A 12,914-nucleotide genomic window follows, 5' to 3' on the forward strand; every position below is an offset into this window, starting at 1 on the left:
GACCAGGATGGACAGGATTAGGAATGAGCACATCAGAGGGACAGCTCAGGTCGGCTGTTTTGGGGACAAGGTCAGAGAGGCCAGATTGAGATGGTTTGGACATGTGCAGAGGAGGGATAGTGGTTATATTGGTAGAAGGATGTTGGAGATGGAGCTGCCAGGCAAGAGGTCAAGAGGAAGGCCAAAGAGGAGATATATGGATGTGCTAAAAGAGGACATGAAGTTAACTGGGGTGAGAGTAGAGGACGCTGAGGATAGAGTTAGGTGGAAACAGATGATTCGCTGTGGCGACCCCTAACGGGAACAGCCAAAAGAAGAAGAAGAAGAAGATGTCTTTGGCGCAGAGGCTGGGGATTGCTTATGCATTGAGATTTAAGTCTACCTTTATATACCGTAGCTTTATAAATATTTAAATTTGTTTGATGATCTGAAACATTTAAGTGTGACAAATGTGCAAAAAATAGGAAATCAGGAAGGGGGCAAATACTTTTTCACAGCACTGTATATTGGATATTTCATCAAACAACAAAAAAACAAAAACAAAACAGAAGCAACCAGGACCTTTATGCTAAGAGCTTCTCTGATAATGTGTTGATCTGCATCTTTTTGCCTTAATGATGAATACCAATATCTTGTTGTGTGTATGTGGAACTCTGGCACTCTGTACACCTGATAAATATGCAGTTTCAGTTAAAGCAGCAGCCCGTAAAAAAAAAGCTGCACAGAAATCAGGGGGATTTGTGATTCCTTTGACACACTGTGTATTTTATAACAAAGTGCTGATACATGCTTGTGCACAGCATTGTTTCCTTTTTTACTGTATTCATTGACCAAGACATAAGCACAGAAACTGCTGCTGGGTGGGATTGTCTTTAAAATTGTGAAAAGTGCCTTATATGTCCATCTATCCATCCATTATCTATACCGCTTATCCCTGAATAGGAGCTGGGGCCAATCCCAGCTGACAATGGGTGAGAGGCGGGGTACACCCTGGACAGGTCACCTGTCTGTCACAGGGCTGACATGTAGACAAACAACAACACACACCCACACTCACTCCTAAACCCGGAACCTTCTTGCTGTGAAGCGGCACTAACCACTGCTCTGCTGTGCCACCCACCTTATACCGTATGTCCAGTATTGTCATTTTCTGGGCAGTTTAGCAACCATTTATAAAATATTATGATATATTGTCTGCATCTGCAAAATATGTAGTGTATATTTTGTGTTTTATGGTTGTTTCTATGAATTGATTATACATTTCCTGATTGATTTCCAGTGAGGAGATCAAGGTGCAGCCCAGCCAGTTGTCAGAGCTGGCACATTCTGGGGCCAGGATGTTTGAGGAGCAGCCTCAGCTGGAAGAGAGCTTCACAATACACCTAGGTAACAAGCTGTTCTTCCATACACATCAACCATATTTTTTTATATAATTGTAAATATTTCTTTAATATTGAATATCTGTGATCTATAATGGATTTGTCAGTTAACATCTGTTGGTTTCTTTATGTATTTGTTTATTTTTAACAGGAGCACAACTGAAGACGATGCACAACCTGCGACTGGTTCGTGCAGACGTGCTGGATTTCTGTAAACACCGACGACACGGCAGCAGTGGAGCAAAGCTGCAGCGGATCCAGGCGGCCCTTTCACTCTATTCTTCCTCACTCTGTGGTCTGGTGCTGTTGGTTGACAATAGAGTCAACTCCTACAGCGGCATCAAGAGAGGTCAGCAGACATGATGAATTATGTAATGTATCTCATTATGTCATTTGGTGGCCCTTTTTGATGTCTTGTCTTCATCTTTCACTTTCGAAGCTGAGGTGTTGTTCTCTGTGTGCTGGGTGACCAGCATGTTTATATTCTCTACAATAGTTTGTGCAGTGCTTTGTTATATTTTCACACCAGCAAATTGTAACATTTTTATTTTAGTCCTACGCATGATTCACTTTGATTGTCTCTCACCTTTACTGGGAGAACAACACTGTTCTTTCACACCTCTTTAAATGTTTAAAGACAAGTCACTCAATTCACCTTGAGTATGATGTGATTTTTTTTTTAAATCAAGAGTGTGGAGATGAGCTCTGGCTAGATTTTAACCAGTGGGGGTAGTGATTTAATTATGTAAGTGAGGAACTTTTCATGCATCATTTCATCTCTGTGTTGACACCAGACTTTGCGACTGTGGCAAAGGAGTGCACAGACTTCCACTTTCCCTGTCTGGAGGAGCAGCTGGAGGAGGTACAGCAGGTTGTGCTCTATGCCAGAGCCCAGCGGAGCAGCAAGCAGAAAGAACAACCTGGTTAGACTTCTAGCTGCACTTTCTCATTGTCTCCACAGCTATAATGTAGCCAGGGGATCCGGTGGAGAAAGAGGATCAATTTCACCAGGAAGTACAACTGTAGCTAGCCACATGGACAAAAGGATTGTCCTAGGGAGCAACTATATATTATAAAATGCTTAAATGATATTTTTACTCAAGGCCTTGTTTAATTGTATCATACTTAAACAAATCTAAATTATACAAGTACCATCTTAAAATGTTTTTTCCCCTCTCAGTATATATGCACTTTGAGGTTGATCTCTAATTTACCTCAGCTGCTGCTCCACGACATGTCAGACAAGAAAAAGCATTTTTAATGCCTCTGTGCCGGTGATAGCTGTGTCTGGAGGCATTATTGTTTTGGGTTGTTTGTCTGTCTGTGCATCTGTCTGTCTCAAAAAAAAGGAATGCCTTGAGAAAATTTCTTCAATTGTGGTACAATTGTCCACTTGGACTCAGGAATGAACTGATTAGATTTTGGTGGTCAAAGGTCAAAGTCACTGTGACCACACGTCCCATTACTGCCTGGTTGGTGGAGGCATACAACTACAAAGTAGTAATTCTAGTTTATCTCTTATTTTGATACCACATACAAGAAGTTACAGTTCAAGCTACTCAAAACAATGAACTGGACTATACACATGACTGTAACAGTATTGTAAGGCTTTTTACAGAGCTGGAGATTGTCAGCAATTTGAGAGGGGAATTAAACAGGAAACAGAAGACACTTTACATTACTGCTAATATGTTGACAAACTATGTTCATATACTTACCACAGTAAGGGTTGAGCTCTGTATAGACATAATCTTGCTAGAGTGCAGCAGCTGATGCCAGTAAGCATCCTAATGAGCTATCTTCATCACTTGCATACTGATTGTGGTGGGTTTTTTAAAATGTTATTTCTTTACAGAGATTCCTAAGAATGGAGGTGATGACAAGAGCAAAAATGTTGAACGAAATACTTCTAACATCTTACCAGGTAATGTTTATCAATGTTTTTCCTCACAGAGCCAAAAAATTAACAAATGCTCTCACCTTTGGCACTAGAAACTGGATTAGGTAAAGAAGGTACATCATTTTGTAGTGTCATTTAGACTGCACTAGTTGTGTCTTTTTCTGCTCTTTACACACGTTTTAAATTTACCTGCTTCTTCTTTTCCTCAAGGTGAGTTCTATATCTCACGGCACTCCAACCTGTCAGAGGTTCATATTGTCTTCCACCTTTGTGTCGATGACAATGTCCGTTCAGGGAACATCACGGCACGGGATCCAGCCATCATGGGCTTGAGAAACATCCTGAAAGTCTGCTGCACACATGACATCACCACTGTCACAGTTCCTCTGCTGCTGGTCCATGACATGTCAGAGGTAAGAATAACTGACAGTGCTGCGAATGGTTAACTGACAGAATCCACAGTCCACACATACACACGCTTCATTAGGATTATAATAGTGGAGTAATCTGATAATAATATAATTAAGCCTAAATTGAAGATGTAATTATATTCTTATCTCATGAGTGTGTCCAAACTGTCAAAATTTGTAGGATCAACAAACTTGTAGTGAGTTAGCCACAACAGTTGTAGCTTAGCCTTCTCCCAAACTACACATGTTAACAAGCCCATTTTGTACAGCTCCAAATACTGTGAGAAAAGATTTCTTCAAATGGTGCATTGTCAAAGGGAAAACACAGAACTTACAGAAATCACCATCACAAAAGGTAAATGTTTGAGATGGACAGAGAAGTTATTTGGCTCTGGAAGCAAATACTGTAGTTCTGTAATTGATGGTCCTATGAGTTTCTGTGGAATTATTATTTTAGTACATGTTTTTTCCCTGCTGATGCCAGTTTATGTGAAAAGATCATTTTGGAGTTTAATAAAATGCTATGTATTGTGATTCAGAGTGAAATATGGTTAGCAAGCAAGCAGAAAATTCTAAATTCTAAACATTTAGCTTAAAAAATGTACAGGTATAAGCAGTGCTAACAGCTAAAAGATTTTAAAAAATGGTTGAACTACTCGGCTAAGGGACTTCATAATGGTTGAAAAGGTGAAAGCCGTATAAAGTTAGGAACAGATAGCTATGGACACTGATAGTTAGATGAAATAGCTTGCTGAAAGTAATGGATAAAAACAGATAAAGCTTTCAACTGAAGCCACTCAAGTGGTGCAAATGTAATCAACCTAAACACTTAGTGTTCAGTGGTATCCAAAAAAATATTGTAATATTCACCATTATACAGTTGAAGTCAGAAGTTTATATATACTTAGGTTGAAGTCATTAAAACTGATTTTTTTTTAATCACTCCAGAGATGCCATGTTAACAAATTCTCATTTTGGCAAGTCGGTTAGGACATGTACTTTATGCGTCACATGTAATTTTTCCAACAGTTGTTTACAGATAGATTATTTCTCTCATAACTTATATATATATCACAATTCCAGTGGTTCAGAAATTTACATACACAGTTGACTGTGCCTTTAAACATCTTGGAAAATTCAACAAAATGATGTCATGGCTTTAGAAGCTTCTGATAGGCTAATGGACATCATTTGAGTCAATAGGAGGTGCAGCTGTGGATGTATTTTAAGGCCTTCAAACTCAGTACCTCTTTGTTTGACATCATGGGAAAATCAGCCAAGACTACAGAAAAAAATTGTGGACCTTCACAAGTCTGGTTCATCCTTGGGCGCAATTTCCAAACGCCTGAAGGCACCACGTTCATCTGTACAAACAATACTATGCAAACATAAACACTATGGAACAACGCAGCCATCATACCGCTCAGAAAAGAAATGCATTCTGTCTCCTAGAGATGGAATGTACGTTGGTCTGAAAAGTACAAATCAATCCCAGAACAACAGCAAAGGACCTTGTGAAGGCACTGAAACGGGTACCAAAATATCAACAGTAAAACGAGTCCTGTATTGACATAACCTGAAAGGCTGCTCAGCAAGGAAGAAGCCACTAGTCCAAGACCACCATAAAAAGAGCAGACTACAGTTTTGCACATGGGGACAAAGATCTGACTTTTTTGGAGAAATGTTCTCTGGTTTGATGAAAAAAAATTGAACTGTTTGGCCATAATAAGCATCATTATATCTGGAGGAAAAAGGGGGAGGCTTGCCAGCCATCCTAACCATGAAGCACGGGAGTGGCAGAATCATGTTGTGGGGATGCTTTGTTGCAGGAGGTACTGGGGCATTTCACAAAATAGATGGCATCACGAGGAAGGAAGATGATGTGGATATATTGAAGCAACATCTCAGGACATCAGCCAGGAAGTTAAAGCTTGATCACAAATGGGTCTTCCAAATGGACAGTGACCCCAAGCAGACTTCCAGAGTTATGGCAAAATGGCTTAAGGACAATAAAGTCAAGGTACTGGAGTGGTCATCACAAAGCCCTGACCTCAATCCAACCGGAAATTTGTAGGGAGAACTGAAAAAGTGTGCTGAGAGCAAGGAGGCCTGCAAACCTGACTCAGTTCCACCAGTTCTGTCAGGAGGAATGGACTAAAATTCCAGCAACTTATTGTAAGAAGCTTGTGGAAGGCATCCTGAAACATTTGACCCAAGTTAAACAATTTAAAGGCAATGCCACCAAATACTAACCGAGGGTATCTGAACGTCTGACCCACTGGGAATGTGATGAAAGAAATCAAAGAAAAAAGGAATAAATCTTTTTTGCTACTATTATTGACATTTCACATTCTTAAACAAAGAAGTGATTCTAACTGACCTAACACGGGGAATGTTTATAGGATTAAATGTCAGGAATTGTGTAAAACTGAGTTTAAATATATTTGGCTACGGTGTATGTTCCAACTGTGTATGTTCCTAATCAACTTGAAACACTTTTGTAACATGACAGGTGGTGTTGGTCAAATGGCTACATTCATTTATCAGGGGTGTGTATCGGACAAAAAAGGCTTGGGACCACTGATTTAGTGTTTCAGGTGCATATATTGGGACATTTATTGCATGTCGTACTCCTCCGTCGTTGCTCATGTTTCCTGTCGGTATGTATACTATCATCTGTCTTATAAAGGTGAAAATGTTTAAAAAATAAATGAGTGAAATTTCATTTTGGGTGGACTGTTTCTCCTTGTTTTACAGTTCTGTGGTCTCTTGGGGACTCAGTGGTCAGACCCAGCTACACAGCATCACTCCAGTGTTGCTCAAGAGCATTTTAATAAGGCAGATTCAGCTCTTGAACTTTAATCTGTAATCCTACTAGGACATTTTTGTACTTCTGTGTTAACCCTTCTGTTATGTTGTGGGTCAAATTGACCCACAAACATAACTGCTTTAAATGAGACAAATATTTGATATGAAGAAATGAACATAACAGGAGGGAACCCTCCTGTTATGTTCATTTCTCAGGTGATGCCTGCTCAGCAGTTATGTTCGTGGGTCAATTTGACCCGCAACATAACAGGAGGGTTAAGTAGTTTCCGACTGTTTGTGTAAATGTGTGTAAAGAAAACCTGCTGGTCTGGCTTGTCAGACACTGGCTGTCAGCCTACAATTTAACATTTCCCAAGCTTAAGCCCAGAAAGGCAAAGCAAAGAGTCATGAACTTTTCTCTTTCCTTACTACCTCATAGTGTATACAGCAGCGCTCTGTGCTCATACAGCAGTGGAGAGTAACAGAGAAAGTCTTCGGTGGCTGATGAACTGAGCCTGAATGAAGTGTTGGCCAATAACAGGTCAAAATAAGGTGGATTTTTCTTTACATCTAGAAATTACATCTATTTTATTTGGTCTTCTGAAAATGAATGTCATTGGGATTTTATTTGAACCCGAATAGCAGTTCCTTCTTAGTTGTTAAAAAGAGTACAGCTTAAAACATAGTGAACTCAGAATCCCATCAGATGGAAAGTAATTCTCAACAAACCTCTGTTCTTTTAACTGTTCTTTTATTGTCTATTTATTCTGAACTTGGACCTTGAGTCTATAATAAAGTGTCATTCTGTCTGGAGTGCACTCATGCCACAACATGCCTAGCGTAACGTTTCCTTCCCATGTCTTAGTTTACATAACTACAATTTTTTAACTTTTGAAGTCTTGGGAACCAGAGGATCATTAATTGGTTTCACATCAACTTCCCCTCTGTCATCATCTTCTTGGTCTTGTTTCCCATTTAGTCAAGATGTTTGTCTGTAGATGCCTGTTCTTGTGTTCTGGCATTAAAACAACTGACATAGCTTGACTACATGAACTACAGACTGCAGTCAAAATAAAGCAGGGCTGTGTCTTGTACTCTTAATTTTAGATGTTTTTCCTTTGAGAGCATTTGAGAAAAGGGACCACAGAAGAATTTGCTCAGTGATATTATTATACAGTGATATTATTATAATACATGTTTAAAAGTTTGTGGAGAGGAAATTGAAAACTTTGTCAATCAATTTAGAGCTCTGGTTCGCAGACAATAGCTCTTATGCAGTTTGACATTTGATATGTTCATTTTTGTGGTTATACGAAATTACCTTTTCTTGCCTCATTGCTTTGACTATGCCTTTAGTGCTCCTGTGAACAGCAAGAGCTAACTTAACTCCACACTAATACCAGCCTCACTCATTCTCAAAGACCTGTTGCACAAATCCATGCAGTTTGGCTCAAGGTGTTGCAGTACTAATACAAAACTAGTGTGTAAGCATATACTGCAAGTTTAAGTAATGTGTATTTAATCACAGTTCACTCGTAGTTACAATGACGCCTACACAAATTGATCTGCCCTTTTTTATTCTGAACACTGTGGTTTTAACAAATTAGAGCATAGAAAACAGATCAACGGGGTGGTAATGAACTGGAAAATCAAAAACATGAGATTTATGTGATATAATTCTATACAACACAGGAAAGGTTTTAACCCATACAAACTAATTTAAAAAGATGAAAAATGAAAAAACATGTTTAAGAACTAAATTGGTTTACCTGTGAGCAGACAAAAACCCCTAACGTAAATAAAGAGGCACATAAATAGAAATGAAAAGTACCTGAAATAATGATTATAACACTACTGCATTTCCTGGACTATTTGAAGTTGTTTATAATTTACCCACGTTTTATCTTGAAGTTTCATTTTCTTGCCAGTTTTAAACACAACAAACAAAACACCTCATTTCTCTTCTCATCTGTCTGCAGGAAATGACCATACCCTGGTGTCTTAAGAGAGCCGAGCTGGTATTCAAATGTGTCAAAGGTAATATGAAAGTGTAAAGACTTATTTGTAGATGACTATGCCACCCCAACACACATTAAAACTGGTAACACAGCGATCTGCATTGCACCTGGTATTGTGGCCATTTTGTTGTTGGTGGTGTCTTCTATCAGAGATAACTCCCCAAATATTAACAACACTTGTTATTAGGTGTAATATTTTCACATGACATTTCATAGCAGAGATCAGTCAAACTCACAATGTCAGGCTGTCTAAAACATGTATTGGACACATTAGCTCTTGTTTTCGTTTGCTCAGAATCAAAGAGTAGAGGCTTCTTTTGTGAGCTGAAATCCGACAGGTCAGTTGTGTCCACTGACAGCATTGCAAATATACCATAATGCAATGCAGGTCAAAAAATGTAGTGTTCTTTTATTGTGCCCTTTTTCTCTTGGCCTACATGTACTGAAAGCATTTACCATTTATGCGCAGTTGTCTAAGCTTTTCTCATTCTGAGAACATTCAAAACCACAAACCAAATTAGAGAGAAGACAGGTTGAGGGAAATGGGTGCACAAAATAATTTTATCTGAAATCTTCATAGCAAAATAATTGCTAGATTGAAATTCTACAGTGGAAAATTAAATATCAGCTGCTGTCAATCTGTTTCACTGCCAGGCTTCATGATGGAGATGGCCTCATGGGATGGAGGTATATCACGCACGGTCCAGTTTCTAGTGCCAAAGGTGAGAGCAGTATGTGTGCTGTCACAACTTATATCTGATGTGAACACAGTCATCCTTTAAGCAATTGCCTGACAGCAAAGCTTTATGTAAATTCAACAGAAATGTATACCCAGGGACTTGCATGTACTTTACAAAAGACACACCCAGCCTTGCATTAATGCAGGCAGAGAATGGAGACCGCTTGAATAGAATCTGATAGATTATAGAGCTTTAGGTTCTTTTGAGCAGTGCTTACACTGCTGTGTAGAAGAAAGCTCAGAGACTTGTCCATGTATAGTAACTGTGTGATAAGCAGTCCGATTAAAGTGTAGCTCCCCAACACTGAGTTTGCATCTTGAATTTACATCAAATTGATGTCGCATTACAAGTAAAAGATATTCAGGTTCAGCTTTGAAGCAGTGTTTTCTGTCATATATTCGAGTAACTGTGGCCTCAATGCTGGATGAAGCCTGACTGTTATTTTATTTTGGGCTTAGCTAGATGTTGTATACCTACAGCTTTTGTGGTTTGCTAGGAAGGCAGCAGAGCCTATAGCATGATCTCATGTTGACAAGTTAAGATGATAAAACCCACAGCACCAAAGGACTCTGACTGTGGGCTTCCTGTCAGCTACATGCTCAGACACCATTCAGAACAACACCTACTGAAACAGCATTGTTTTCTACACCTCAAAGGGACATGGCTAAATATACGCTGCAGGCTTGTGTTTGAATGATGTGTGTGACTTTGTTTGTACTTTAAAGATTAATACTTAACATTCTTATTTGACGGGTGGCAATGCTTAGAGGGGCACGGTATGTTTCCCCATTAAGGTCACAGCTGCCGGAGCTCACATCTATTCAGTATCTTGACTAGCGAACCCTTGGGAGAAAAAGACCCTGTGATGTTGAACTAAAGGGTGCCTTGGGGGCTGTTAACACTTGGCTCTACAGTCAGTCCAGATGTTTTTTTGTTTTTATGGGCACATGGTATAATAGTTTAAATGCAGCACCAATCTAAAAAAACAACATTTTAAATCCATCGTCGTGTGGAGTGAAAATGTATGCACAAGGTTTTCTTTACTGCTGGTGCTGCAGCAATCTCACTCCCCTCTTGCTTGCTAATCCTGGCTCTCTGTTTGTTTGCTTGTTTTGACAGAGTATCTCAGAAGAGATGTTCTACCAGTTGAGCAACATGTTGCCTCAGATCTTCCGTGTCTCCTCCACCCTAACGCTCACCTCAAAGCACTGATGGATGGAGATGCAGCACATTACATCCACATGGCATTCAGACTAACAGAGACACTTTATTTTAGCAGCATTGATGAGTTACAGTATAGCTCTCTCTTGTTTTTTGGGATCTGAAGATGAACTGAGGTGGATATTTTTAACATTATGTTGTGATGTTATAATGGCATTATAGCACTTAACAATAGAGGTGCAAAAGGAATAACTAGGGACATTTTTACACAGTTAATGAGCCTTATTTTTTTCTAAAGCTTTATGTGCTGTAAATTCTTCTCACTGAAAGAGCACTGGAGTCAGGGTTTGGTGGTGACAGTTTTATAGCATCATAACACCAGTGCTCCAAGTATTTGCATTTTTCTTTAAAGGTGCAATTTGTAACTTTCCACATGTTCAATTTATCACATAACAGCAGCTGGTAAAGCATTGGTGAGGTTGTTTCCATTAGCTTGTATGCAGTGAAAATGTCATCAACCAGGCAGATGACATGAATATGAAGACAGAACTGTTTGACCTGTATATGATGTAATATGTTATTCCCTCACAGTATCATACAGGTTGATATAATCGTGACTATAATGTTGGCTATGAAAAAAAACAATATCATAGATCTAATCTTTAGTATTTATGTGCGAGGGACATCACACTTCATCTGTCAGTGTTCATGAATTAGTTGTGATGGAGGACCACATAGAGATTTAACAGTTTAATTCTATGAGCAGTTAGCTTCATATTTGAGGTTTGGATCTTCCAGAGAGAATTGACATGTACTTGGCTCTTCTAGGCCTAAAGAGGAATGGCATTGCTGCTGAAATGAACTTTGTGCAGGTGTTTTAGTACAGATAAAGTAGAGCAGTGGCTCCATGCCATGATAATTAGTAGACTATGATATGCAATGAAACGAGAATGATGCTAAAGTATTTTTAAAAATGCAAAAAGGACACCAGCACCTGGACACAAAACAAAGATCTACTCACGCACTGAAGTCATGTTTCTTAATAAATCCTCAAGTAATGTGCATGTACTACATTTATGCTTTATGGGTTCAGCTTGAATAGAAATTAAAGATCAAAAATCATAGGTATAACAAAGGTGGCATACTTAATTTCTCGCTGTTGTGAACTTGTCAGCTTTTTATCTTGAGTTTATCAGCCCCAAGCAGATTAAATGACTCACTATAAAACACAAGGTTAGTATGCCACACACACACACACACACCGTTTAGTGAATTGAGATCCACATTTTTGGCAATAAATGGTACACATCAAGTTCACCACATACTACTGTAGGGTCCAGTTCTTGTTACCATTGCTAACTCTGAGAGACGAGGCAGTCCAAGTAACTTCAAAACAGTGCTGATTTATTCAAAGGATCACAGGTAAAATTAACATTACACGCTCAGGTATCTTGCACCTCCAAACTGTACAAGTGACAAGAAATGAACAGAGGAACAATGGAACCGGGTGTCGAGCATAGGAGTGTACACAGTCAATGATGGAGATGATGAGAAGAAGACCGGGCTGCGGACATTGGGACTCACTCCACTTCACTGGTCGGGTTAGGTGCAACTGCAGATAAACATAAATACAGTGGTGTGAAAAAGTGTTTGCCCCCTTACTGATTTCTTATCTTTTTGCATGTTTGTCACACTGTAATGTTTCAGATCGTCAAACAAATTTATATATTAGTCAAAGATAACACAAGTAAACACATCATGCAGTTTTTAAATGAAGGTTTTTATTATTAAGGGAAAACAAAATCCAAAACTATATAGCCCTGGGTGAACAAGTGTTTGCCCCCCTGTCAAAACACTGGTTTATCGCACCTGAGTTCAATTTCTATAGCCACACCCAGGCCTGATTACTGCCACACCTGTTCGCAATCAAGAAATCACTTAAATAGGACCTGCCTGACAAAGTGAAGTAGACCAAAAGATCCTCAAAAGCTAGACAGCATGCCGAGATCCAAAGAAATTCAAAAACAAATGAGAAAGAGAATAATGGAGCTCTATCAGTCCGGAAAAGGTTATAAAGCCATTTCTAAAGCTTTGGGACTGCAGCGAACCACAGTGAGAGCCATTATCCACAAATGGCGAAAACATGGAACAGTGGAGAACCTTCCCAGGAGTGGCCGGCCGACCAAAATTACCCCAAGAGCGCAGCGACAACTCATCCAAGAGGTCACAAAAGACCCCACAACAACATCCAAAGAACTGCAGGCCTCACTTGCCTCAGTTAAGGTGAGTGTTCATGACTCCACCATAAGAAAGAGACTGGGCAAAAATGGTTTGCATGGCAGAGTTCCAAGACGAAAACCACTGCTGAGCAAAAAGAACATAAAGGCTCGTCTCAGTTTTGCCAGAAAACATCTTGATGATCCCCAAGACTTTTGGGATAATACTCTGTGGACAGACGAGACAAAAGTTGAACTTTTTGGAAGGTGTGTGTCCCATTA

The 12,914-nt window shown here is 39.3% G+C and overlaps 1 protein-coding gene across 3 annotated transcripts in view; it reads left to right on the forward strand.

Moving 5' to 3' along the window:
* Positions 1-11,585, forward strand: part of ferry3 (FERRY endosomal RAB5 effector complex subunit 3) — a 21,062-nt gene extending 9,477 nt beyond the window's left edge. Inside the window, exons 7-14 of one of the 3 annotated variants that reach the window (XM_020604325.1) lie at positions 1,280-1,386; positions 1,531-1,728; positions 2,174-2,302; positions 3,235-3,303; positions 3,490-3,692; positions 8,477-8,534; positions 9,170-9,237; positions 10,375-11,582. In XM_020604325.1, coding sequence (XP_020459981.1) covers positions 1,280-1,386; positions 1,531-1,728; positions 2,174-2,302; positions 3,235-3,303; positions 3,490-3,692; positions 8,477-8,534; positions 9,170-9,237; positions 10,375-10,467 — 925 coding nt within the window. In that variant the 3' untranslated portion in view covers positions 10,468-11,582. Of the gene's footprint in view, positions 1-1,279; positions 1,387-1,530; positions 1,729-2,173; positions 2,303-3,234; positions 3,304-3,489; positions 3,693-8,476; positions 8,535-9,169; positions 9,238-10,374 lie in introns of all 3 variants that reach the window. The other 2 variants (XM_020604326.1, XM_020604324.1) reach the window with 2 other exon arrangements.
* The last annotated feature ends 1,329 nt before the right edge of the window (positions 11,586-12,914 follow it).

This window comes from Monopterus albus, unplaced genomic scaffold (assembly GCF_001952655.1).
Source record: "Monopterus albus unplaced genomic scaffold, M_albus_1.0 scaffold65.1, whole genome shotgun sequence".
NCBI classification, from domain to species: domain Eukaryota; kingdom Metazoa; phylum Chordata; class Actinopteri; order Synbranchiformes; family Synbranchidae; genus Monopterus; species Monopterus albus.